The 27,520-nt window shown below is 39.2% G+C and overlaps 1 protein-coding gene across 1 annotated transcript; it reads left to right on the plus strand.

The window, feature by feature from the left end:
* The first annotated feature begins 16 nt into the window (after positions 1-16).
* Positions 17-26,061, plus strand: LOC121377242 (nuclear pore complex protein DDB_G0274915-like). The gene is made up of 8 exons (XM_041505153.1): positions 17-231; positions 8,762-8,894; positions 14,392-14,486; positions 18,333-18,409; positions 19,842-19,928; positions 20,836-20,873; positions 23,761-23,789; positions 24,831-26,061. Exons 1-8 carry the CDS (start codon positions 159-161, stop codon positions 25,532-25,534), a joined length of 1,236 nt encoding a protein of 411 aa, XP_041361087.1. The 5' UTR covers positions 17-158; the 3' UTR covers positions 25,535-26,061.
* The last annotated feature ends 1,459 nt before the right edge of the window (positions 26,062-27,520 follow it).

The raw sequence follows: 27,520 nt of genomic DNA on the forward strand, positions 1-27,520 counted from the left end.
GCGCATGCAAAGGTGTAAAACCATTACCGGAAGAAACCGGAAATATTCAAATAAACATTGAAAACAATTTACCAAACCGTACAAGACGAAAAAACAACAAAACAACAAACGTATATACATTATGAATTCCATGTTTTTTATACTGTGAGGTATTATTAATGGGTGTGTGTCGGTATTTTCAACAAGGACGATGCCGATACGGTGAAAAATGCCGATATGAGCATCCAACAGGTATGACTGATGCCGTGAATCGTGATGGTTAAATGATATGAACTTGAAATGATTATCATTATGAAGTATTTATCCAGAAATCACTGTATACATTGGCAAGATTTAATGACTAGATAAATCTATATTTTTGGTCACTGACCAAAAATATAGGTCACGTGACATAAGCCCGTCTCGACGAGTATTTCAGAGTAGATTTTCAATAAACATACTCTTTAAATCATTCGTTAACGTGTGTGTGTGTGTGATGTTCTATGTTTTTAGCCCGAGTACTCTGACTGTAAGAGAGCTAGACGGACATTTGGACATAAACACGCTCTCATTACAGTCAGAGACCAAGCTAGGTCTTTTTTGGGCAATTCCTGACTACCAAACGGTAGGCAAAGAATCCCGCTCTAATACCACAACAATCCTATGTTTGACGTCAAATACCTTTACATCAATCATTTTCGAGTTAAGTGATACCAAAAAATCCACATATTAATCACTAATACACATACTACAGAAAGAAACCCAACAGCACCCACATTCAGCTACGCTTCGTGACACTCCGTCGCAACAATTACAAAGCTCGGCGATCTATTTCGAGACTGGGCGATTCCGCCTTGTGCAGCAGTTACAGGGGTCGTCTCATAAGAGGAGGCAGTACGTAGCACATACCTTTGCCGTATCCTGTCGATAACACCCCAAATGTATCCTTCAAATTCAAAATGGAATCAATAATGTGTAATTGTTTTGGTTTAATGACGTAATGAATCCAAATTCATCCAAAACGGCATTAGCCAACTCTTCCATGTTGCAACTTCGCTTGATATGAGACGGCCCCTGTAACTGCTGCACAAGGCGGAATCGCCCAGTGCGCGATCACGTGGTCTACGTCTCGAAATAGATCGCCGAGCTTTGCAATTGTTGCGACGGAGTGTCACGAAGCGTAGCTGAATGTGGGTGCTGTCGGGTTTCTTTCTGTAGTAAGTGTATTAGTGATTAATATGTGGATTTTTTTGTATCACTTAACTCGAAAATGATTGATGTAAAGGTATTTGACGTCAAACATAGGATTGTTGTGGTATTAGAGCGGGACTCGTTGCCTACCGTTTGGTAGTCAGGAATTGCCAAAAAAAGACATAGGTTGGTCTCTGACTGTAATGAGAGCGTGTTTATGTCCAAATGTCCGTCTAGCTCTCTTACAGTCAGAGTACTCGGGCTACTATGTTTTATGCTGTGTTTTATAGTTTAATTTATCAAGAGTTACACTGCATCTAATCTCTCTGGCAGGAGTAATACGCTGTATATTAGTAATCCTTATACGTTTTAACTTTTTGACTTTTGTTCTTAACCATATGTGATTAATAAAAACAAAATTATTTTAGGTATTTTAATAATTATGTGACCCCTATTGGAACTACATCTCGTATGGATTGGTATCCTTATTGGGATTCCAGAGGGAGTTTAACATTAATATTGCCCAAAGTTAAGTCACAGCACCAATCACATAGTTTTATGCGGGTTCATGTTATGGTTAATATGGAGATATCATTCATCAGTCTCCACTTTCTAATTCTTAACATTTCCGTTATGGTGGAGGTGGTGGACGGGACGGCCTAGGGAAATGAATTAAAATGGGGCAGACCTTCCCGTCCCGTCTGCTCTCCTCCGACATAAATACCAGATTAACCAGACATATTTTATTGTCAATATTCTACTTTTTACGTAATCATTTGTAGAAACCCTTTTTAACCCTTTGTATTTATAAACACTTTTTAACTTCCTTGTAAATAAAGTTTATTTAACCATTAATTAGTATTTTTATCTAATCAAATGTATAAACGTTTTTAATTTTTTTTTTTTTTTTACTAACACTCTCCTCACCCTCTCGTTGTGAGCACAGTTTCTGGCCCTAGTCAGAAATCGTGCTTGCAACGAGCGTGCTTGAACATTAAATTTATATAAGCACGTTAATTCCCGACATCTGACCTGACACAGTGACAGTCATTTGTGGGCATACATACATACATACATACATACATATTCCCTAGCCCGAGTACTCTGACTATAAGAGAGCTAGACGGACATTTGGACATAAATACGCTCTCATTACAGTCAACCAAGCTATATTATATTTTTTTGGCAATTCCCGACAACCAAAAAGTTGGCAAAGATTTCCGCTCTAATACCACAACAATCCTATGTTTGACGTCAAATACCTTTACATCGATCATTTTCGAGTTAACTGATTAAAAAAAATCCACATATTAATCACTAATACACATCTACAGAAAGAAATCCAACAGCACCCACATTTAGCTACGCTTCGTGACACTCCGTCACAAGAATTACAAAGCTCAGTGACCTATTTTGTGACGTAGATCACGTGATCGCCCACTGGGCGATTCTGCCTTGTGCAACAGTTACAGGGGCCATCTCATACCAAGCGACGTTACAACATGGAAGAGTTGGCTAATGGTTTCCTCTCTAACACAGTGATAAAATTACCAAATATTTGATATCCAATAGCCAATGATTAATGAATCAATGTGCTGTAGTGGTGTCGTTACACAAAACAAACCTTTTTTGGTGATTGTCGGGCACTTGTCGTTTTGAGACGGCCCTTGGAAGACGGAATGGCTGAGTGGGCGATCATGTGACGCATCATCACGATATACGTCGGCGAACTTAGAATTCTGCTGTCCGGAGTTTGCCGAAGCTTAGCTGAATGTGGGTGCTGTCGGGTTTCTTTCTGTAGTGTGTGTATTAGTGATTAATATCTGAATTTCTTTTAATCAATCAACTCGAAAATGATCGATGTAAAGATATTTGACATCAAACATAGGATTGTTGTGGTATTAGAGAGGAAATCTTTGCCAACTTGTTGGTTGTCGGGAATTGCCAAAAAAATATATAGCTTGGTCTCTGTCTGTAATGAGAGCGTATTTATGTCCAAATGTCCTTCTAGCTCTCTTGCAGTCAGAGTACTCGGGCTACTGACACCCCATGCTTATCAATAGCCCCAGTACCTAACATACACGCATACAATTCTTCTCTGACAGCTATCAGACTGTCGTCTGGTTGTTGACAATCAAAACGAGGCTATACATGGTAACATTGTTACTATATTTAGAACGTGCGACCTCTAGAAAAGTATGGAAACATTTAAGGGCCATGCCTATATTTATTGGCAATTTAAACAAAATGTATAACTTTTAATATGTTCTATTCTTGCTTTCTCTCGATAAATATTGATTATATAACTGTTGAATCTTACTAATATGATGAACAATTTTAAAAAATGCCCGCACTTTCTTGCAGAATAATAATAATTATTTTTACCCACTTCTCCATTGGAAAATGTAAATATGTTACTACAATTGATAAACAAAGCGTTTTAAGTTGACTTTTCTTCGTTCTTGTGTTGAAGTTATTAGATATTACTTCAATTGTGTTTACAAAAAGAGCCATTTTTGACCTGTGCAGTCCACCATATTGTAACGTTTGCGCTTTTCTGCGATATCATGGTAACCTCCCTTGAACGGAAGCCAGTGCTATGGTCATCAACTGTTTTAATGTTAGAACTGCATTTATTTGTCAACACAATGGCATGGACATGATGCAGATACAGCAAAGATTGCAACCAAGGTATATTTACCTTCATATATATGTTAGTGCATTTCTTTATTTCTTCCAAATAATTAGGTACCGCGATATCATGGTACCCCAGTATACACTCCTGGTGACTCCATTGTATCGCGGGATGTATTGAATCGCGGCTTTTGGGATCCTCACACAATTTGATTACATTTTCGTGCGGACAGTTTATCAGCTAGGAAAATTAAAGTTTATTGTATTCCTTCAAAATACATTGTTCGGAAAAATATCCACTCGGTCCCTCCACCCCACCCCCCAGTTGGCAAAATCACCAAATTGATATCACTAGTGAGTCAAAGTCATAATATATTGGACCTACATGTAATCTGATTTTAAAAACAAAATCACACAACAGACATGCATATTGCACCATAAATTGCAGTTGACCAATCTTGAAAGCATTGTTAAGTTCTCGGCTATTTCTAGTTCCAGCCAGTGCACCTTGACTGGTATATATCAAATACCATGGTATGTGCTATTCTGTCTGTGGGATGGTGCACATAATAGATCTCTTGCTACTAATGAACAAATATGGCAGGTTTCCTCTCAAAGATGTCAAAATGACCAAATGTTTGACATCCAATAGCCGATGAATAATAAATCAATGTGCTCTAGTGATGTCATCAAACAAACCAAACTCTCCTCTAAGATTATATGTCAAAATTACCAAATGTTTGACATCCAATAGCCAATGATTAATAAATCAATGTGCTCCAGTGGTGTTGTTAAACAAACCAAACTCTCCTCTAAGATTATATGTCAAAATTACCAAATGTAACCTGAACGACCATTCTCGACAGATCACAACATGTAAGAAAAGTTGAGAACGGTGGTTCGTTCTCGACAAAAATTTCAACTTTAACGGTAGTTTCGTTTTCCAACGTAAACCAGGCAATGCATTCCGGACTTCCACGTTTCATTTTCTCGTATGGAATTGCATCAAAGTTCGTGCACACTTGTGCAATAGACCTCTTTTACATTCCACTGTGCATGTGCCCATTGCGGGGTAACTCGAGGACGCAAACCACAAATTCACGCGAGATCTCGCAAAAATAGACCTGTGGACAAGTTGGGGGGGCATAGATAATAGGAGGCCATGCAATAGGAATGTGAATATCTCCATGATTAATTATTCTATCAGTAGTGAACCCGAAAATTCTGTCGACATCCAACAAGACTTATTGGAGACATTTATAAATTATTGATTATCACGAAATAAAAAATATTTTGTTGTTAACGCCCGACAAACCATCGGTTCCTTTTTGTACGCAATAAATATCGGATATGGGCTGAAATAATATTAATGTGTGCACGCATGTATGTATGCAGATATTTATTGTATTTAACATAATTTAAATATTTATAAAGCATTATACAGATAAATACATTCAGGATTCTTGTCGGGATTTCTTTTCACCAAGTTATTTAAAATTTTGTTCGGTATTTGGAATAAAATTAAATGATACATATGAAACTTGAGCTATGGTATATAAAACATTAGAATCAGGCTCATTTGAACGATATCTGGAGTTGGGGGAGGGGAGGGGGCACAATCTGTAGTGGAGGGACACAGTCTAGTTGGTGAGGGGGGGCAAAAGCCATATCTTAAACAAGGTTTATAAAAGTGGGGTTATAGTCTCCCCCCACCGACTTCTTGGTTGCTACCGACCTGAGAATGAGAACTATTGCATATACAGCTATTTAAATTCGACAGCTTGATAATATAGCTACAAACTCAGGTTGGTATCTTTATTATAAACTTATATAATAATATTATGCACAGTCATAAGCTACTTTGTTTGAATGTTTGAAGAAAACATTACATATCATGTCAGGCCCATAGCCAGGGGGGTTCAGACGATCCCCCCACGCAGGATTGAGAGTTCCGCTCAAATGGGGGGGGGGGGGGAATCAGATTTTATATATATAAAAGACCTTGTCCCCATATGACCTGGATAACGTAACAAGAACGTCTGTCTGAGGTTCCATTTGCTGAAAGTTCAATCCTCCTCAGTGGACCTGTTTGATTATCTCTCGTCCCAACCAATGATCCATCAAAGGACGTCGTGTATGCTATCCTGTTTGTGGGATGTGAGAAGTGTGCCATGTATCATTTATTATAAATACATTGGTATGACTGGATTCAAACGGTTTCTTGTCGTGGCTCTGTGACCAGGCCATTTTACATGCATTCCACAACTTAATGCAACTTGTTACCTATATTTCGCAAAAACAAATTGTGTATTATTCTTGAGTGTAACCGGCGTCATCTCATTGTTTGGCAAGGGATTCTATATATATATATATATATAACTATATCTGGGGGACACACACACACACACCCACACACCCCACACCCTGATGAGTTCCGTTTACATGAAATTTCGATCCTTCCCCCCCCCAGCTAATCATGCTGGCTACGGGCCTGAAGTTATATACACTATTCATAAGTTAGACCAAACATCAAATTAGGATCGTATCGGGTTGCATGAGTCTACCACCCTGGAAAGGTTGCTGAACTTTATGTTATGTATAATCATGTACGTTATAAAAAAACGTGTAATACTTGCATACCATATCGATATATAGGACTTCTCCCTATACTTGTAAATGTTTATCAAAGTGCTGATGGTATCGCTAACGATCTCGACCAATGTTCTCAGGTACAAAATAGTAACCAAACACTATTGTACATACAGATATATGTTTACTTCAAACTGATCTTCATGTAAAGAAGAAGATGTCATCTTCTAAATTCTTCAAAACAAACAACGCAAACAGCATGTCAACTTTTACTTCCACATTTACGTGTGATGTCAAACTTTGAGCCGCGTTTACTCAGTTTCTGACGTCATGCTAAGTTGTAGGTTTTCGCGTGTGACGGCTCATATATGTTTTAAAACTTCGTAAATATCAGATATTATTTCAAGTGGAGTTGTATGTATCTGATATAAATTATAGTGAAAATAAAATAAGATAAGATAAATAAATAAGTAAATACATAAATAAATAATTTGTGGTTAGACATGTAACAAGATTAGTAGTAGTACGACTGTCTTTTTTAACGAAACGATAAGGGGAAAATAGAGCTGTGATAACGGTCTATGTGAATTAGGGGTTTTTTAGTGGGGAGGGGAGGCATATTTTATTAAATTTTAAATACTGATACATGTGGAGTATTAAACATCACTGGAAATCTGCGTGAGTATTTAACTATAATTCTAATTGTTAAAAGTTAAAAACACATTCCACTAAAGTTAATTTTATTGTATGAATCTTATAATTTTGCATAGTTAAAATACCCTTGACAGGCGGCTCCAGAAACTTCGTCTAAGTTAATGTTTCACTGCTTTTGGTCTTAAACTATTCCGATGTAAACTTTAGTAGACCGTTTTTCGCAGCCATTTTAACATCTTATACAAAATATGTACATTAGTCGCTAGAGATTCACAGCTCCTACGAAGCTACTCACGACGCTCATGACAACTGATGATCATGCCCCCCAATTTGTATATAGCCTCGATACCGTCCAATTCGGCAAGGGACAGTACTCTTCGCGCAATGGGAATGTGAAAGAGGTCTATTATAGTCATTCCACGTTAAAGCAGCATCCACTAGATGAATTTACTTCTGCGTTTCATTTTCTCGTACGAAATTGCACCGATGTTCGTGCTCACATGTGCAATTGCAAGCAATTTCAGCAATCCGCGTTTAAGCAGCACCCACTAGATAAATAAGTAGTACTAGTAGTAACAGGAATTCAATTCTAACTTTCATATAGTTGTGGTAACCTATAGGTTACCAGGCTATATTTTGTGGTAACCTGTAAATGGGTTATCAGACACAATGCTTATTTCGATGCCTGTTGACTACAGTTTTCCAGAGTTGTCTGTCCTGGGCTCTGGTTTCAAGCTGCCTCCAGGTGTATCTCGTCTTCTTGGTGTCCACCTGGAGGTCCCTTCGCCATGTGTTCTCTGGTTTCAAGCTGCCTCCAGGTGTATCCTGTCTTCTTGGTGTCCACCTGGAGGTCCCTTCGCCATGTGTTCTCTGGTTTCAAGCTGCCTCCAGGTGTATCCTGTCTTCTTGGTGTCCCCCAGGAGGTCCCTTCGCCATGTGTTCTCTGGTTTCAAGCTGCCTCCAGGTGTATCCTGTCTTCTTGGTGTCCACCTGGAGGTCCCTTCGCCATGTGTTCTCTGGTTTCAAGCTGCCTCCAGGTGTATCCTGTCTTCTTGGTGTCCCCCTGGAGGTCCCTTCGCCATGTGTTCTCTGGTTTCAAGCTGCCTCCAGGTGTATCCTGTCTTCTTGGTGTCCACCTGGAGGTCCCTTCGCCATGTGTTCTCTGGTTTCAAGCTGCCTCCAGGTGTAGCCTGTCTTCTTGGTGTCCACCTGGAGGTCCCTTCGCCATGTGTTCTCTGGTTTCAAGCTGCCTCCAGGTGTATCCTGTCTTCTTGGTGTCCCCCAGGAGGTCCCTTCGCCATGTGTTCTCTGGTTTCAAGCTGCCTCCAGGTGTATCCTGTCTTCTTGGTGTCCACCTGGAGGTCCCTTCGCCATGTGTTCTCTGGTTTCAAGCTGCCTCCAGGTGTATCCTGTCTTCTTGGTGTCCCCCAGGAGGTCCCTTCGCCATGTGTTCTCTGGTTTCAAGCTGCCTCCAGGTGTATCCTGTCTTCTTGGTGTCCACCTGGAGGTCCCTTCGCCATGTGTTCTCTGGGCGGCCTCTTTTTCAAGGATTCTGCCTTGTGGGTTCCTGTGACATCCAATAGCCGATGATTAATAAATCAATGTGCTCTAGTTGTGTCATTAAACTTCAACATTACAGCATGTACTTATCAAATAATGCTGGCTAGTACTCAACATTTTGCCAAAAAATATATTTTTCTTTCATCTTCATCAGGTGGTGTGTCTAGTCCCGGTCAGCAGGTCCATTTCAGAGACAGTTTTGGAGTGGCCACCAATCAGCAGCACCAGTACAAGTGGACGGCCGATCAGGATGCCCAGCAGACTCAGAGTAACGCAGAGGACGTCATGTAAGATGCAAATTATATACACAGGCTTTCTGCCAGGAAATAGCAATTTGAGAATATGTATCAAAAACAAACCTAACCATAACTGCTCTTACCAGGTCGTTATGTAGACAAAAACCTTGACCTTGGCGGTAGCCCAGGATGTTTTGGCTACCCAATTCTCACTTGGGCTATCAGATGTCTAAACACGGTAGTCCGCCAGATGTTTTTGGCACATCCAGTGACTACGCAATCAACAAGATGCTTAAACACCTAGAACAACATGTTTTAATAAAAATAGACTATTTTGCTTTCTTCTCTCTTCTTGAAATAAAAAAGATGTTTTAAAATTATGGGGATACCAATTTTTACTGAGGGCTACCAGATTTCATAACCTGGTAGCCCGGCGGCCTACAACAGAAAACTGTTACGGTTAAGGCCTGTCTACATCTGAAATGTTTTGAAATGGGACACTGCATTACATGTGCTGTGACAAATTTTAAACAGCAGTTCTCTGACTATCATCTTTATAAAAAATTATACAAATATATATCCATTAATTTTCGCGATTTTTAGGGTATGTGATTTTACCCTCCATACCCGAGCTGGCAGAAAGCCTGATATTATAAAGCCTGGGCTAGCTCTGGGTGAGCAAAATAATTCGCCAAATTGTCTATTAAACTTCAAAAATTGCAGAAATCGACAGATATTTTCTTTAAAATGTCAATTATTACATGAAATTATTTCGCCAAATTAAAATAAAATTCACCAGCTGCTTTCAAAATTCGCAATTGACGAATTTGGCAAGTGCCAGAGCTAGCAACTGAAAATTATGCATTGACCTAATTCCCCCACCCCCAGTAGGCAGCATACATCCATTTGTCTTTTTCTTGGCTTCATATAGTCTGGTTTAGGAAATAGTTCATCATTAAAAACAGAAATTTAATGCAAAATTCTGAAATGCCTTTTGAAATCCTTTTTTGATGTGTACGAGTAGGTTGGCAATATGTTGTATTTAAGTACCCATTGGTTTGAAGTTACTTGTCATATGTAGTACTAACTGATAACCACTGTGCAAGTAGGTTGGCAATATGTTGTATTTAAGTAACCCATTAGTTTGAAGTTACTTGTTATATGTAGTACTAACTGATAACCACTGTACAAGTAGGTTGGCAATATGTTGTATTTAAGTAACCCATTGGTTTGAAGTTACTTGTTATATGTAGTACTAACTGATAACAACTGTACAAGTAGGTTGGCTAAGTAACCCATTGGTTTGAAGTTACTTGTTATAGTAGTACTAACTGATGCTGTACAAGTAGGTTGGCAATATGTTGTATTTAAGTACCCATTGGTTTGAAGTTACTTGTTATATGTAGTACTAACTGATAACAACTGTGCAAGTAGGTTGGCAATATGTTGTATTTAAGTAACCCATTAGTTTGAAGTTACTTGTTATATGTAGTACTAACTGATAACCACTGTACAAGTAGGTTGGCCATATGTTGTATTTAAGTAACCCATTGGTTTGAAGTTACTTGTTATATGTAGTACTAACTGATAACCACTGTACAAGTAGGTTGGCCATATGTTGTATTTAAGTAACCCAGTTTGAAGTTACTTGTTATATGTAGTACTAACTGATAACAACCATATGTTGTATTTAAGTAACCCATTGGTTTGAAGTTACTTGTTATATGTAGTACTAACTGATAACCACTGTACAAGTAGGTTGGCCATATGTTGTATTTAAGTAACCCATTGGTTTGAAGTTACTTGTTATATGTAGTACTAACTGATAACCACTGTACAAGTAGGTTGGCCATATGTTGTATTTAAGTAACCCATTGGTTTGAAGTTACTTGTTATATGTAGTACTAACTGATAACCACTGTACAAGTAGGTTGGCCATATGTTGTATTTAAGTAACCCATTGGTTTGAAGTTACTTGTTATATGTAGTACTAACTGATAACCACTGTACAAGTAGGTTGGCCATATGTTGTATTTAAGTAACCCATTGGTTTGAAGTTACTTGTTATATGTAGTACTAACTGATAACCACTGTACAAGTAGGTTGGCCATATGTTGTATTTAAGTAACCCATTGGTTTGAAGTTACTTGTTATATGTAGTACTAACTGATAACCACTGTACAAGTAGGTTGGCAATATGTTGTATTTAAGTAACCCATTGGTTTGAAGTTACTTGTTATATGTAGTACTAACTGATAACCACTGTACAAGTAGGTTGGCAATATGTTGTATTTAAGTAACCCATTGGTTTGAAGTTACTTGTTATATGTAGTACTAACTGATAACAACTGTACAAGTAGGTTGGCAATATGTTGTATTTAAGTAACCCATTGGTTTGAAGTTACTTGTTATATGTAGTACTAACTGATAACAACTGTACAAGTAGGTTGGCAATATGTTGTATTTAAGTAACCCATTGGTTTGAAGTTACTTGTTATATGTAGTACTAACTGATAACAACTGTGCAAGTAGGTTGGCAATATGTTGTATTTAAGTAACCCATTGGTTTGAAGTTACTTGTTATATGTAGTACTAACTGATAACCACTGTACAAGTAGGTTGGCAATATGTTGTATTTAAGTAACCCATTAGTTTGAAGTTACTTGTTATATGTAGTACTAACTGATAACAACTGTACAAGTAGGTTGGCAATATGTTGTATTTAAGTAACCCATTGGTTTGAAGTTACTTGTTATATGTAGTACTAACTGATAACCACTGTGCAAGTAGGTTGGCAATATGTTGTATTTAAGTAACCCATTGGTTTGAAGTTACTTGTTATATGTAGTACTAACTGATAACAACTGTGCAAGTAGGTTGGCAATATGTTGTATTTAAGTAACCCATTGGTTTGAAGTTACTTGTTATATGTAGTACTAACTGATAACCACTGTTGAAGTAGGTTGGCCATATGTTGTATTTAAGTAACCCATTGGTTTGAAGTTACTTGTTATATGTAGTACTAACTGATAACCACTGTACAAGTAGGTTGGCAATATGTTGTATTTAAGTACCCATTGGTTTGAAGTTACTTGTTATATGTAGTACTAACTGATAACCACTGTACAAGTAGGTTGGCAATATGTTGTATTTAAGTAACCCATTGGTTTGAAGTTACTTGTTATATGTAGTACTAACTGATAACCACTGTACAAGTAGGTTGGCAATATGTTGTATTTAAGTAACCCATTGGTTTGAAGTTACTTGTTATATGTAGTACTAACTGATAACAACTGTACAAGTAGGTTGGCCATATGTTGTATTTAAGTACCCATTGGTTTGAAGTTACTTGTTATATGTAGTACTAACTGATAACCACTGTACAAGTAGGTTGGCCATATGTTGTATTTAAGTAACCCATTGGTTTGAAGTTACTTGTTATATGTAGTACTAACTGATAACCACTGTACAAGTAGGTTGGCAATATGTTGTATTTAAGTAACCCATTGGTTTGAAGTTACTTGTTATATGTAGTACTAACTGATAACAACTGTACAAGTAGGTTGGCCATATGTTGTATTTAAGTAACCCATTGGTTTGAAGTTACTTGTTATATGTAGTACTAACTGATAACCACTGTACAAGTAGGTTGGCCATATGTTGTATTTAAGTAACCCATTGGTTTGAAGTTACTTGTTATATGTAGTACTAACTGATAACCACTGTACAAGTAGGTTGGCCATATGTTGTATTTAAGTAACCCATTGGTTTGAAGTTACTTGTTATATGTAGTACTAACTGATAACAACTGTACAAGTAGGTTGGCCAAATGTTGTATTTAAGTAACCCATTGGTTTGAAGTTACTTGTTATATGTAGTACTAACTGATAACCACTGTACAAGTAGGTTGGCAATATGTTGTATTTAAGTAACCCATTGGTTTGAAGTTACTTGTTATATGTAGTACTAACTGATAACAACTGTACAAGTAGGTTGGCAATATGTTGTATTTAAGTAACCCATTGGTTTGAAGTTCCTTGTTATATGTAGTACTAACTGATAACCACTGTACAAGTAGGTTGGCCATATGTTGTATTTAAGTAACCCATTGGTTTGAAGTTACTTGTTATATGTAGTACTAACTGATAACCACTGTACAAGTAGGTTGGCAATATGTTGTATTTAAGTAACCCATTGGTTTGAAGTTACTTGTTATATGTAGTACTAACTGATAACAACTGTACAAGTAGGTTGGCAATATGTTGTATTTAAGTAACCCATTGGTTGGCAATATGTTGTATTTAAGTAACCCATTGGTTTGAAGTTACTTGTTATATGTAGTTACTTGTTATATGTAGTTACTTGTTATATGTAGTTACTTGTTATATGTAGTACTAACTGATAACAACTGTTCAAGAGTTATTCTGCCACTTGTATGATGAGGTGGTGCTCTGGCATGAGGGTGGCTGATGAAAATGTTTGTTGTTGATCTATAAAAATGTGCGTTGGTTTGTTTGCAGGTCCTGCTACTAGGAAGAAAGGATATGTTTTATTTAATGATGCACTTAACACATTTTAGGGGGCGAGACGTAGCCCAGTGGTAAAGTGCTCGCTTGATGCACGGTTGGTTTGGGATCGATCCCCGTCATTGGGCCCATTGGGCTATTTCTCGCTCCAGCCAGTGCACCACGACTGGTACATCAAAGGCTGTGATATGGAAATAAAATGTGTTAAGAAGAAAGAAATGTTTTATTTAACGATGCACAAACACATTTTATTTATGCTTATATGGCATCGGACATATGGTTATGGACCACACAGATGTTGAGAGAGGAAACTTGCTGTCGCCACTTCATGGTCTACTCTTTTCGATTAGCAGCAAGGGATCTTTTATATGCACCATCGCACAGACAGGATAGCACATAAATAAAATGTCTGTTACATTCATTATAACGTAACGTCTTCCCATTGGTCCAGACGTAGCAACGAGAGTTTGTTCTTTTTCGATGAACGTAAAAATTATGTCGTCGGTGAACGTGGTATCTGATGACGTCATTTTATATGGGCAAGTTGTCTTATTGAGCGTTATTGTTTATGGATAAAAAATAATTCCAAATAAAGTAAGTATTGTCTGTTATTCCTTTTACGTTCATCTGGGTATGAACAAAAAAAAAATCAGCAAAATTATGTGAGAATGGCTTCGCCAATTCATACAGTTTGCAGATGATTTGTTTTGTTCGTACCCCGATGAACGTAAAAGAAATAACAGACAATCCTTAATTAGATGTGGACATAAATAATGTTTTTATTAATTAATTAAAGGTAAAGTTAACCATTTATAGGGTCTTGATCCCAGTAAACATAACAGTCCAGATTATTCAGATCTTTATTATCTTCATGCAAATGACTGGCTGAACGATGCCAACCAATTATAACAGATTTATAATCGATGATGAAATTCCGACTCATTCCCAGCATCATCATAATTATACCTGTGTACCCCTGTTAATCTAAGTCTGTTCATATGAAATGCAATTTGTCTTCTCAGAAATGGCCTACCGAAAGAAATGCAGACCTGGGAACAGTCGAAGATGTGGCCGTTCTCCTGCGTCGCCCTGGAGAAGGAGATGCCCAGTCTTCCTGGTAAATTTGCATCAGTCAGGGACAGAGAATTTCAGGGCTCGAACTTAGGAATTTGTCTCCCATGGCAATTTTTGAAAGAATTGCCATGGGTGAAACAGCCCAACGACGGCAATTTAGAGCCTGTCATAGATTGCAATTATTTTTTTAAAGAGACGTTTGCAGAAAATAAATATAACTGAAAGGTTATTTTGCTGTATGTAAACGTATTTCAAATGTGAAAATGTTAAATATCGGAAGATTATGTACATCAGGTGTATATATATATATAGTTTTATCGACAGCATAAATGTGCCATTGGTAATGCTCTCTACCTACGGCAATTTATATCTCAACGACGGCAATTGCTGTCAGTGCTGTCGTTAAGTTCGAGCCCTGAAATCAGACGCCTAATTCGCAAGGCTCTTTTAAGCTACATCACTTCGTCCTCACAGGCATCGAGATAAGAATAGTGACTGGCAACCCATGTTGAGGTTATATAGAGTATTCGGCCCAAGTGGGGGTTTTATTATGTAAAATATCAATCGAGTTTATGTTAATTGGTATTTGTCGAGGCTCTGCCAAATACGGAATCAGTGAATTGGTATGTGAATACAGTGTATTCTGTCCAAACCGGCATCTCTCTAAATCAGATTTCTGTCTCAACCGGCACCGTTTCAAAGTCCCGTCCAGCTACCATTAATTTATTAGGAATAAAACCCTGCTTACACCGGATGCTGTCTATTCCAGACTTCGGATGCAAATTCAAGAACAAAAGAACGGTTTATATAATAATTAGCTCTATCTACACCGGCGCGCGATCTTACCTCTACTGTCTACCAGTGGTCACCCTTTAAACAATGACGGTAGTTCCCTAGTTTAGCTTAGTAAGTGGTTTAACATGTCCATATACCACTAGGGTTTCGAACACGCCTATTCCGAGTCCGGCCTCCGATTGGGGGTCTGACTCGGGACAGGGATAACCTAACAAATGGGGTCAATTTTGAAATTTTTAATATTAATGCCAAAAGTATAAAAAAAAGGGAAAATTGGAGTTAATAAGTTTTGGCTGCGCCCTTAAAGAAAAATATCAACATTCCTAACCTATATAAATTATTAATATAATATAAGTTCCCTAGTAATTAGGATGCCAAAGAAAATGTCATGCACTAATTGCACCTTAATAGGCTTAATAAACAATGAACGACACATGTTGTAACGGGTATTGGTAGCAAGATAAATTGGATTATTAGTTATATGTGTTCATACCTTCATTGTATCATACCAGTCTGTTGTTTTGTCAAAACTAGTACCTGCATAAATACAAATATCGCTTCCGTTTTGCATTGTCCTTCTGACTTTACAATGGCTGAGTGACACACAAAAAACGGCAACATATCGCACTCTCCTTGGAACATAAAGTGGAATTAATTAAAGTATTGACTTAATGAGCACCCTGCACTAGTTTATATTAATCATTAAAATAATTAAAACAAGCATTGGTTAGCCTTGCTTTCACAGATGTCTTACACACAGTCCAAACGTTTGGTTTATATGTTTTATTTATCCTATAACTTACTCATGATATTCATGTCATAAACCCATGTGATAATTTACTTTAATAACCCGGTTATTAATGGTATGCAAATTTGCAAGGTCTCTAGGTAATGTGTTGCTGTGAATGGGTGATTTGCTTACAAGCCAACAAGACCCGTGTACCTGAGCGTAACGTTTTCAAAGATTTGTTTTAAATGCGTGACATCAAACTAATCTGTGCTAATCGTGATGACGTCATATTATCGATGGCGGTGACTATAGTACTGTGGTTTACTAAAAAATTTAATTAGAATGTTATTTTAGAAGTGTTATAAGATAAATAGAATTCGCTACTCGTGGGTTTTTTAATATGTAAACTATCAACCTCGTCTAGGTAATTGGTATTTGTCTCGGCAGAGCCTCGACAAATACTGATTAACATAGACTCGGTTGATATGTAAACTATCAACCATGTCTAGGTAATTGGTAGTTGTCTCAGCAGAGTCTCAACAAATACTGATTAACATAGACTCGGTTGATATGTAAACTATCAACCTCGTCTAGGTAATTGGTATTTGTCTTGGCAGAGCCTCGACAAATACTGATTAACATAGACTCGGTTGATATGTAAACTATCAACCATGTCTAGGTAATTGGTAGTTGTCTCGGCAGAGCCTCAACAAATACTGATTAACATAGACTCGGTTGATATGTAAACTATCAACCTCGTCTAGGTAATTGGTATTTGTCTTGGCAGAGCCTCAACAAATACTGATTAACATAGACTCGGTTGATATGTAAACTATCAACCTCGTCTAGGTAATTGGCACTTGTCTTGGCAGAGTCTCAACAAATACTGATTAACATAGACTCGGTTGATATGTAAACTATCAACCTCGTCTAGGTAATTGGTATTTGTCTCGGCAGAGTCTCAACAAATACTGATTAACATAGACTCGGTTGATATGTAAACTATCAACCTCGTCTAGGTAATTGGTATTTGTCTTGGCAGAGCCTCAACAAATACTGATTAACATAGACTCGGTTGATATGTAAACTATCAACCTCGTCTAGGTAATTGGCACTTGTCTTGGCAGAGTCTCAACAAATACTGATTAACATAGACTCGGTTGATATGTAAACTATCAACCTCGTCTAGGTAATTGGTATTTGTCTCGGCAGAGTCTCAACAAATACTGATTAACATAGACTCGGTTGATATGTAAACTATCAACCTCGTCTAGGTAATTGGTATTTGTCTTGGCAGAGTCTCAACAAATACTGATTAACATAGACTCGGTTGATATGTAAACTATCAACCTCGTCTAGGTAATTGGCACTTGTCTTGGCAGAGTCTCAACAAATACTGATTAACATAGACTCGGTTGATATGTAAACTATCAACCTCGTCTAGGTAATTGGTATTTGTCTCGGCAGAGTCTCAACAAATACTGATTAACATAGACTCGGTTGATATGTAAACTATCAACCTCGTCTAGGTAATTGGTATTTGTCTTGGCAGAGTCTCAACAAATACTGATTAACATAGACTCGGTTGATATGTAAACTATCAACCTCGTCTAGGTAATTGGCACTTGTCTCGGCAGAGCCTCAACAAATACTGATTAACATAGACTCGGTTGATATGTAAACTATCAACCTCGTCTAGGTAATTGGCACTTGTCTCGGTAGAGCCTCAACAAATACTGATTAACATAGACTCGGTTGATATGTAAACTATCAACCTCGTCTAGGTAATTGGCACTTGTCTCGGCAGAGCCTCAACAAATACTGATTAACATAGACTCGGTTGATATTTTCCATATTAACATAGACTCGGTTGATATTTTACATATTAACATAGACTCGGTTGATATTTTACATATTAACATAGACTCGGTTGATATTTTACATATTAACGTAGACTCGGTTGATATTTTACATATTAAAAAATACTCGTGACGAATCCTCTATTTACGTTGGTGAAGTCCAATCTCTATTTCGCAAGAACCATAACTCTGGACGAACTCTTGTCTAAACCAGCATATTTTATCAGTCCCAAGTGAATCCAGTTTAGACCGAGTCCACTGTATATATTGACTTTTGTGGAATTAAATGGCTTGGTTATATTTTTATATGTTGGTGTTTAAACTAATTCTAGCTGATTTGTTGGCAAATAAACCTTTTCGTTTTCTTGTAGCTTGAATCTAGAGAAAGAAAATGAATGTTTTGATTTATTGTTTAATTTCATTAAAAAATATATAATGAAGTCAACTCTTGAAATGACTCAGTTTGTGTGGTACATTTGTTTTCTTGTCGTCTTTTTTTCTTCAGATTTCTACGACATATCTCCAGAGGAGTTGCGTCTACAGGCGTACAGCGCCATGAAAGACGGCACTTTGCAGGCTTACGTACGTGCTAGTCACAATTATCTCAGTAAACAGTAATGTTACATGCATATTAAGTGGCTAAACTAATATCAAATGGTTTCATTTACCCTGGGTATGTGTGCAAATGTCAATTTGTTGTTTTACAAGCCGATGTTTGGTTTCATCTTCTCTAAATCGACACTCAACAGCGACTGGCTGTAAATAGCCTGTGGTATTACGTCAACTGACCTAACCCAGTCCTAAGGTAGAGTGTTATTTGGCAATCTTGAGCTTTTTATAATTTATTACTTCTTCCGAAGACATCGACTGACGTGGATGATCTAACGAAGACACCGACGGCAATTGATGTTGTTGAGATATAAATTGCCGTAGGTCGGGAGCATCACCTTCGATAAAGCTCCTCAATGATAGCACACTGTTCACACCTGGTGTACATTAGCTGCCAGTATATAACAGTAGTACATTTAAAATATGTCTACATACACCAAAATATCCTTTCAGTCTTATTTATTTGCTGCAAAAGTCTTCTCTTTTTTTAAATGCTGTAGGCAGGCTTTAAAATGCCGCTGGTGGGCCGTTTCACTTACAACAATATTGTTTTTAAATTGCCATTATTAACCGGGTTAAAGCCTTGCTCGTCAATTATAAACTGACAGTGGTTCAACCATAAATTGGCCTCAAGTCTGGCAGGTACTGGGGGATAATTACTGACACTGTTATAGGGAACATTTTGCTTTCAAAAGTTTCTAGTCAACTGAAAATTGATCAGCAACTACTGTTAAATGTTTTAGAATTGTCTAGCGATCTCGAAACTTGTGTAGGGAATCACAACACAATACTGAACATAATGTTACGAAACAATCTTAGCGCTAAGTGCATTTAAGGGCTTCTAGAATTTTTATAGAAATTACTAGCCATGGGATTGGTGATTTAAAAAATTTACTAGCCATGACTAAAAATTCACTAACCCTACTTTTTAAGTAAATACAATTTTACTCATAGTAATAATTGAATATGTCCCCTAAACAGGAAGATAAAGCTTAAAAAACCTGGGGAGAGAATATTCATATTTACTAAATAAACTTAAATACAGCATTTAACCACCTTTTTATTTCTCTAGCTGTCGGGCATGGCAATATTAGTTATTTACTAGCCCAACATTGAATATCACTAGCCATGGGAGTGTGGCTACCACAATCTAGGAGCCCTGACCTTTTGCACTTAAGGTGATCTTAGCACTAAAATCACTTCGTAAACGGGTCCTAGGACAGAGAGCATATACATAATATAGCTGAGATGTGTGTGTGTGTATGTCCAGGACGTAGTGCTTGAACATTAATTGGGAACATTTGTTCAGTATTGCATTGCAGTTAATTTTGCACGTTTCAGAGATCGCACGAACGAATGATGTAAACCGAGAGTGAGGTAATATATTACTCTGTTTTGTTCACAGGTCGCCAAGTTTGCCGAGCTGGTGGTTGACTACAACAACAAGAGACAACAACTCAAACTTCCATCTCTTGACCTGAAGGAAAAACTTGTAATAACTCATTAGTATTAGGATGTATTATTAAGTGGAAAAGCGCTCACCTGATGTGCAGGGCCATACCCGGATCATAATCCTGGGGGGGGGCACTACTTTTAATAAACGTTGAAACACTATACAGATTAAACCCTGAGATGTGTATGCTATTTTCTGGAGTCAAAAAAAAAAAATGAGATTCACGGGGGGGGGGGGGGGACTGCCCCTCGGAGGGTACGGCCTTGATGTGTAGTCTGTCTGTAATTAATCCCTATTGGTGGGTCAGTTGGCTTATTTCCTTTTTTAATCAGATGTCCACAAAGGCCATGGTATGTGCTGTGCTGTCTGTGGGATGGTATATATAAATGATCCTTTGCTACTAATCGAAAAGTAGTCCATGGAATGTCGATAACGGGTTTCCTCTCTCATTGTCTGTGTGATTCTTAAACCATATAACTGTAATTAAAATGTGTTTAGAGCATTGTTAAATAAAACATTTCTTTCTTTCATTTCTCAAACTACCTTTTTAAAAAATGCAGTCACATTATAACGAGTTACTTCCCTTTGATGGTTCATCCTGTCAGAATATAAACGATTGCTTTCATGGTTTACAGATTGAGTTATTAAGGTATATAAATTTGACTCTCTCCTCTGAAACTTGGCATCTGATTAATGTTTATCCTAATGAGAGATTTCTATGGGTTATTGTGTTTATTTGTGGTAGGCTTTGTTGTTATTTTGGGATTTCTTTTGGGGGGGGATGGTTCTTAAAAGATGGTTATTTGTTTCTTGTTGTTTTTTTCGTGTCAGAAGTATGCTGAATGTGACAAAAGAAATTTAGAAGATAATTTGGCTTTCAGATCTTAATTTCCGACATGATTGGAATTTTTAAAGTGTTTTCTCTTTTTTTCCATTTCGTTTCCAGATTCAGCTTCTTGAACAACAAAGGAAAAAGGAATCTAGGTGAGTTGAACAGTTTCTCCATTTTGTCAGGTGCTGTTTTATTTGTATACATGTATTGATAATGTTTTTACAACTTGCATATCAAAACTGGACATTTTCTCCAGTTTGTCAGGTGCTGTTTTATTTATATACTCTTCAAAAAAAGAAACGCAAAAGGGTACAAATGGGTTATAACTCCGATTTTATGTTTCCTACCGGTTCATGCTTTGTGAATATAAGGTCATTCCATGTCCCAAACACATTCCCACGGTTACATTCGATAAAACGCAGCTACTGTACAATAAAGTTCCAAAATGTGAATATTCGCAAAAACGCAGCCACGTGCAAACCATGTCACCACTGCACGTACGTTGTCTGCACGTGCAACATGAACACCGACAGTATAAAAGTGCAGGGTGTTCGCTTACCTGGCCTCTGTATCTGGCCGACAGTTGACAATCCAGGACATGCCACGTCTCAGTGAACCGCAGAGAAACAATGCCATCGGCCGACTAGACGCAGGCGAATCCAGAACGGCCGTTGCCAGGGCATTCCATGTGTCCCCAAGCACCATCTCCAGACTGTGGGACCGTTACCAGCAACATGGATCAACACGTGACCTCCCTAGATCCGGTCGACCACGGGTCACTACCCCCGGGCAGGACTGCTACATCCGGGTACGCCACCTTCGGGAACGATTGACTACTGCCACCTCCACAGCCGCAGCAATACCAGGTTTGCGCAGGATATCCGACCAGACCGTACGGAACCGCCTACGTGAGGTAGGAATTCGTGCCAGACGTCCAGTTCGAGGTGTCATCTTAACACCACAACACCGTCGACTCCGACTGCAGTGGTGCCAGATTCATCGACAATGGCCTCAACTGCGATGGAGACAGGTGTGGTTCAGTGACGAGTCCCGATTTCTGCTCCGACGTCATGATGGAAGATGTCGCGTGTATAGGCGTCGTGGTGAACGTTATGCGGCAAACTGCGTGCAGGAAGTGGACAGATTCGGCGGGGGTAGTGTCATGGGTTGGGCAGCCATCTCACACACTGGCAGAACTGACCTGGTCCACGTGCAGGGCAACCTGAATGCACAGGGCTACATTGACCAGATCCTCCGGCCACACATCGTTCCAGTTATGGCCAACGCCAACGCAGTGTTCCAACATGACAACGCCAGGCCTCACACAGCACGTCTCACAACGGCTTTCCTACAGAACAACAACATTAATGTCCTTCCTTGGCCATCGATATCACCGGATTTGAACCCAATTGAGCATCTATGGGACGAGTTGGACCGACGCCTCCGACAGCGACAACCACAGCCCCAGACCCTGCCCGAGCTGGCAGCAGCCTTGCAGGCCGAGTGGGCCACCATCCTCCGGGACGTCATCCGTACTCTGGTTGCTTCAATGGGTAGGCGGTGCCAGGCAGTTATCAACACACGCGGAGGCCACACCCGGTATTGACTCCAGATGACCTTGACCTTGGTGGTGTGTCCTATCACTTACTCACAATGGACTAGAGTGAATTGTGAACAATCCTGCAACATTTGGTAATTATCGGACTCACCATTCAATAATTAAATCAATTCTCCAAATGTTGCGACAATGTGGTTTTGCGTTTCTTCTTTTGAAGAGTATATATTGATAATGTTTTTACAACTTGCATATCAAAACTGGACATTTTCTCCAGTTTGTCAGGTGCTGTTGTATTTATATATTGATAATGTTTTTACAACCTGCATATCAAAACTGGACATTTTCTCCAGTTTGTCAGGTGCTGTTGTATTTATATATTGATAATGTTTTTACAGCCTGCATATCAAAACTGGACATTTTCTCCAGTTTGTCAGGTGCTGTTGTATTTGTATATTGATAATGTTTTTACAACCTGCATATCAAAACTGGACATTTTCTCCAGTTTGTCAGGTGCTGTTGTATTTGTATATTGATAATGTTTTTACAACCTGCATATCAAAACTGGACATTTTCTCCAGTTTGTCAGGTGCTGTTGTATTTGTATATTGATAATGTTTTTACAACCTGCATATCAAAACTGGACATTTTCTCCAGTTTGTCAGGTGCTGTTTTATTTGTATATTGATAATGTTTTTACAACCTGCATATCAAAACTGGACATTTTCTCCAGTTTGTCAGGTGCTGTTGTATTTGTATATTGATAATGTTTTTACAACCTGCATATCAAAACTGGACATTTTCTCCAGTTTGTCAGGTGCTGTTTTATTTGTATATTGATAATGTTTTGACAACCTGCATATCAAAACTGGACATTTTCTCCAGTTTGTCAGGTGCTGTTTTATTTGTATATTGATAATGTTTTGACAACCTGCATATCAAAACTGGACATTTTCTCCAGTTTGTCAGGTGCTGTTTTATTTATATATTGATAATGTTTTTACAACTTGCTTATAAAAACTGGACATTTTTGTGGTTTCCACCATACTTTTTCTTTTCTTTCTATGTCACGCCAATCTGGTATCATTGATAAAAAAAAATTAATATTTTTTTGCTGGATCCAGGTATAAGGGCATGTGCATTCCCCACTCTCTTGGTCTGATCCAAACATCCCGACAGCCAGTCGAATGGCTGTGCAATTTTTGCAAATCCTTATTTTAACATTAACAATGCTTCCAGTGGTTTTCGTCACCATTTTGTAATTTAGTGACAACCTGCTCTGCAGTATTAGTTTTTACTGTCAATAAAACATTTAATAAAACATTTATGAATAAAAAACAATGATTGTTGACTTTGTAAGACAGCAATGCTATTCAATTGGTTCTTTTAACATTATTCTACACAAATACATTTTACTTAACGCAGAGTTGCCAGTACCAAAATAAACATAAAAATATCTTCTTGTTTTTTTTGTTTTTTTACAGTTCAGTAATGAAATCTTCAACATTTGGAGGTAAGATATTTCTGATTGAGTGTTTAGTTAAGCTGCCATTTTAGATCAGGTCAGGTCAGAGTGCTTAATGTGCACATTCAGAGCAAGCTGTTGTAGCACACACCTGTCCTGGGCGCAGCAGCCCAATCGGAGCCGGTAATGGTCAGAGGTTTCTTTTGGTGTTATGGAATTTTGATTATCCCAAAGGATTAAAGCCAAAGGAAAAAGGTGTGCAGTTTGAATTAACGAACACTTCTTTCTTTCTTTTTTTGTTTTCTTATCACCTTTTAGATTTGCCTGTCACTCCGTAATGTGTAGAAGTGGGAATGTCCCACACTGGCCTCCGAGTCTGTGGTATACCCGTATCTCTAATGTAACAGCCTGGCTACACCCCATGTCGCACACTGGCCTCCGAGTCTGTGGTATACCCGTATCTCTAATGTAACAGCCTGGCTACACCCCATGTCGCACACTGGCCTCCGAGTCTGTGGTATACCCGTATCTCTAATGTAACAGCCTGGCTACACCCCATGTCACACACTGGCCTCCGAGTCTGTGGTATACCCGTATCTCTAATGTAACAGCCTGGCTACACCCCATGTCACACACTGGCCTCCGAGTCTGTGGTATACCCGTATCTCTAATGTAACAGCCTGGCTACACCCCATGTCACACACTGGCCTCCGAGTCTGTGGTGTACCCGTATCTCTAATGTAACAGCCTGGCTACACCCCATGTCACACACTGGCCTCCGAGTCTGTGGTGTACCCGTATCTCTAATGTAACAGCCTGGCTACACCCCATGTCACACACTGGCCTCCGAGTCTGTGGTGTACCCGTATCTCTAATGTAACAGCCTGGCTACACCCCATGTCACACACTGGCCTCCGAGTCTGTGGTGTACCCGTATCTCTAATGTAACAGCCTGGCTACACCCCATGTCCCACACTGGCCTCCGAGTCTGGGGGTTAACCTTTAGTCTACTGGATTAATTTCTGACAAAAACCACCTTGGGTGGGTACAAGTTTATAATTCTTTCTCTCTCTTTTTGTTTGTTTCCAGCATCCGCATCGTCACCATCTTCCTTCGGGACTGGAACCAGTCTCTTTGGAAAACCAGCAGAGTCCTCCTCGACCAATCAGGGAGCTTTTGGATCGTCCTCGACCAATCAGGGAGCTTTTGGATCGTCCTCGACCAATCGGGGAGCTTTTGGATCGTCATCGACCAATCAGGGACTCTTCGGTCAGGGGGGTTTTGCCTCGGGCGACTCGTCCACCAGTATATTTGGAGGTGGTTCCGGTGGATTCAGCATCAGTGATTCTGCCGACACGACGACAACGGCTGCTGGCCTCTTCGGGAGCCCAACACCGACGAGCACGTTCGGAGCAGGCGCCAGTCCTCTGTCGAGTTTCGGAGGTAGCGCCACAAAAACCAATCTGTTTGGAGCCGGAGCCGGAGCTTTTGGCGGGGGAACTTTCGGTGGTAGTCCACAGGCCTCACCTGGACCGTCTACTGCGGGGCAGGGAATCGGTTCACCAGCTTCACCACCTAGTGGCTTGTTTGGAAGGCCAGTTACTACTGCTACTGGCGCTTCGACTCAGGGACAGACAACTCCGCAGATAGGTGGAAGGAGTTTGTTCGGGGCGGCGGCGGCAACTCCGCAGCAACAAGATGGTTCTCGTTCGACGGTCTACACGCCGCTGGATCAGCTGACGGAGGAAGAGAAGTCCGCGCTCCCGCCTTCACGCTTGGCAAAGTGCCAATGAGGCCTCCGCCCAGAGAATATATCATGGATAATGTGCAGTGAGCCCAACAGCTTCTTAAAGGACCCTGCTCGGTGGCGTGTGCTTTCAGACTTCGAAACTAAAAGATCGACTAGAAAGAAAACAAGAAAAATGCTGAACATAACACTGTGCGATAAGAACAGTGTTTTCGTCTGCTAAACTAGGGGCTGTTCCCGAACTAATCACATGGAGGGTTGAGGCTGTTTGTAAACCACCTGGAAAATAAACTGTGATTTAAACCATGTATGTTTTAGAGAAAACAGTGCAGCGGGCCCACAAGCCATAAAACAAGAAGTACAGCGCCTCCTGCCCCCACCTTTCTCTCCATTCCCCACCTTTCTCTCCATTCCCCACCTTTCTCTCCATTCCCCTGTGGTCAATAGTGGTCACTAGAGCACATTGATTTATTAATCATCGGCTATTGGATGTCGGACGTATGGTAATTTTGACATACACTCAAGGAAAGTAAACCTGCTACAATTTTTCATTAGTAGAAAAGGGATCTTTCATATGCACTATCCAATAAGCAGGATAGCACATACCACAGCCTTTGATATACCAGTTGTGGTGCACTGGCTGGACAGAGAAATAACCCAATGGGCCCAGTGGGCAGTTTATACCACTGGGCTGCGTCCCGCTCCAACAGTGAAGGTGTTTAATTAGCCTCATCTGACCAGTCTGTGAAATCAGGTGCGAATTTGAGGTAATCAACCTCAGGGATGTTCCAAAACTGTTATATGAGGGGGTGAGAAAATTTAGATCTTTAGCTGTTAAAATGTAACATTTTCAACCTGAGCACAGTAACGGGGGGGGGGGGGGTCTTTTCTCTTTCTTTTTTTGTTTTCTAAATCTGTTTATTGTATGAAGTTAGTCACATGATGGACAGCAAAAATTAGTGCCCTGAGCCCCGTTCCACGAAGCGATCTTAGCCTTAAGATCAACTTAAGTGCACAGGGTAGCTATGCGCTTAATGTAGTGGAACGGGCCCTGTTCAGGAGGCCAATTTAACTGGTACCATTGTCTTCTATGACATCATAATAACATTCATCTAATGTTACTTAGCAGGGGGCAGGTGGTAACCCAGTTGTAAATTTTCGTCTGATACACGGTTCTATCTGAGCCCTTTGGGGTAATTCTCGTTCCAGCCAATGTTCCATAACTGGTTTAACAAAGGTCACGGTATGTACTATCCTGTCTGTGGGATGCTGCATGTAAAAGATCCTTTTTCGCTAATTGTCAAGAGTAGTTGGCCCATTTCATGGCAACAGCTGGTTTCCTCTCTAATTAGTTATCTCTGTGGTCCTTTGTCCTCCACATTATGTCCAATGACATATATAACTAATTAAAATGTGTTGAATGTGTCCTTAAAATAAAACATTTCTTTAGTTCTAACATTGGAGCTATTTCAATCCAGTCATTGCACCACGACTGGTATATCAAAGGCCATGGTATGTGCTATCCTGTCTGTGGGATGGTGTAGATAAAGACCTCTTACTACTAATGGAAAAATGTAGCAGGTTTCCTCTCTAAGACTATTATTTAAAAATGACCAAATGTTTGATATGCAATAGCGGATGATTAATAAATCAATGTACTCTAGTGGTGTAAAAAAAGTTATTTTTTATTTTTTAACTAACAATGGGTGCAAAAATCATTCTAGCGTGCAATCACACACCCTACTAAACATGCCTAATATATGGGCGGGTCTCAATGGACCCATTCTCTCATTAAGGTTTTTCCTCCATCCCATCCAGTGCCCCATGATTGGTGTGTGATGTCCTGTCTGTGAGAAAGTGCATATAAGAGTTCCTTTGCTGTTAATGGGGGGGGGGGGGGGTGGGGGGGGGGGGGGGGGGGGGGGGGTATGTAACCAGTTTCCTGTAAAACTTTATAAATAGTTTAACATATTTCTGTACATAATAAAATTATATTTTCTTTAAAAAAAGCAAAACGTTTTTGTTGTCTTTT

This window comes from Gigantopelta aegis, chromosome 7, assembly GCF_016097555.1.
Source record: "Gigantopelta aegis isolate Gae_Host chromosome 7, Gae_host_genome, whole genome shotgun sequence".
NCBI lineage: Eukaryota > Metazoa > Mollusca > Gastropoda > Neomphalida > Peltospiridae > Gigantopelta > Gigantopelta aegis.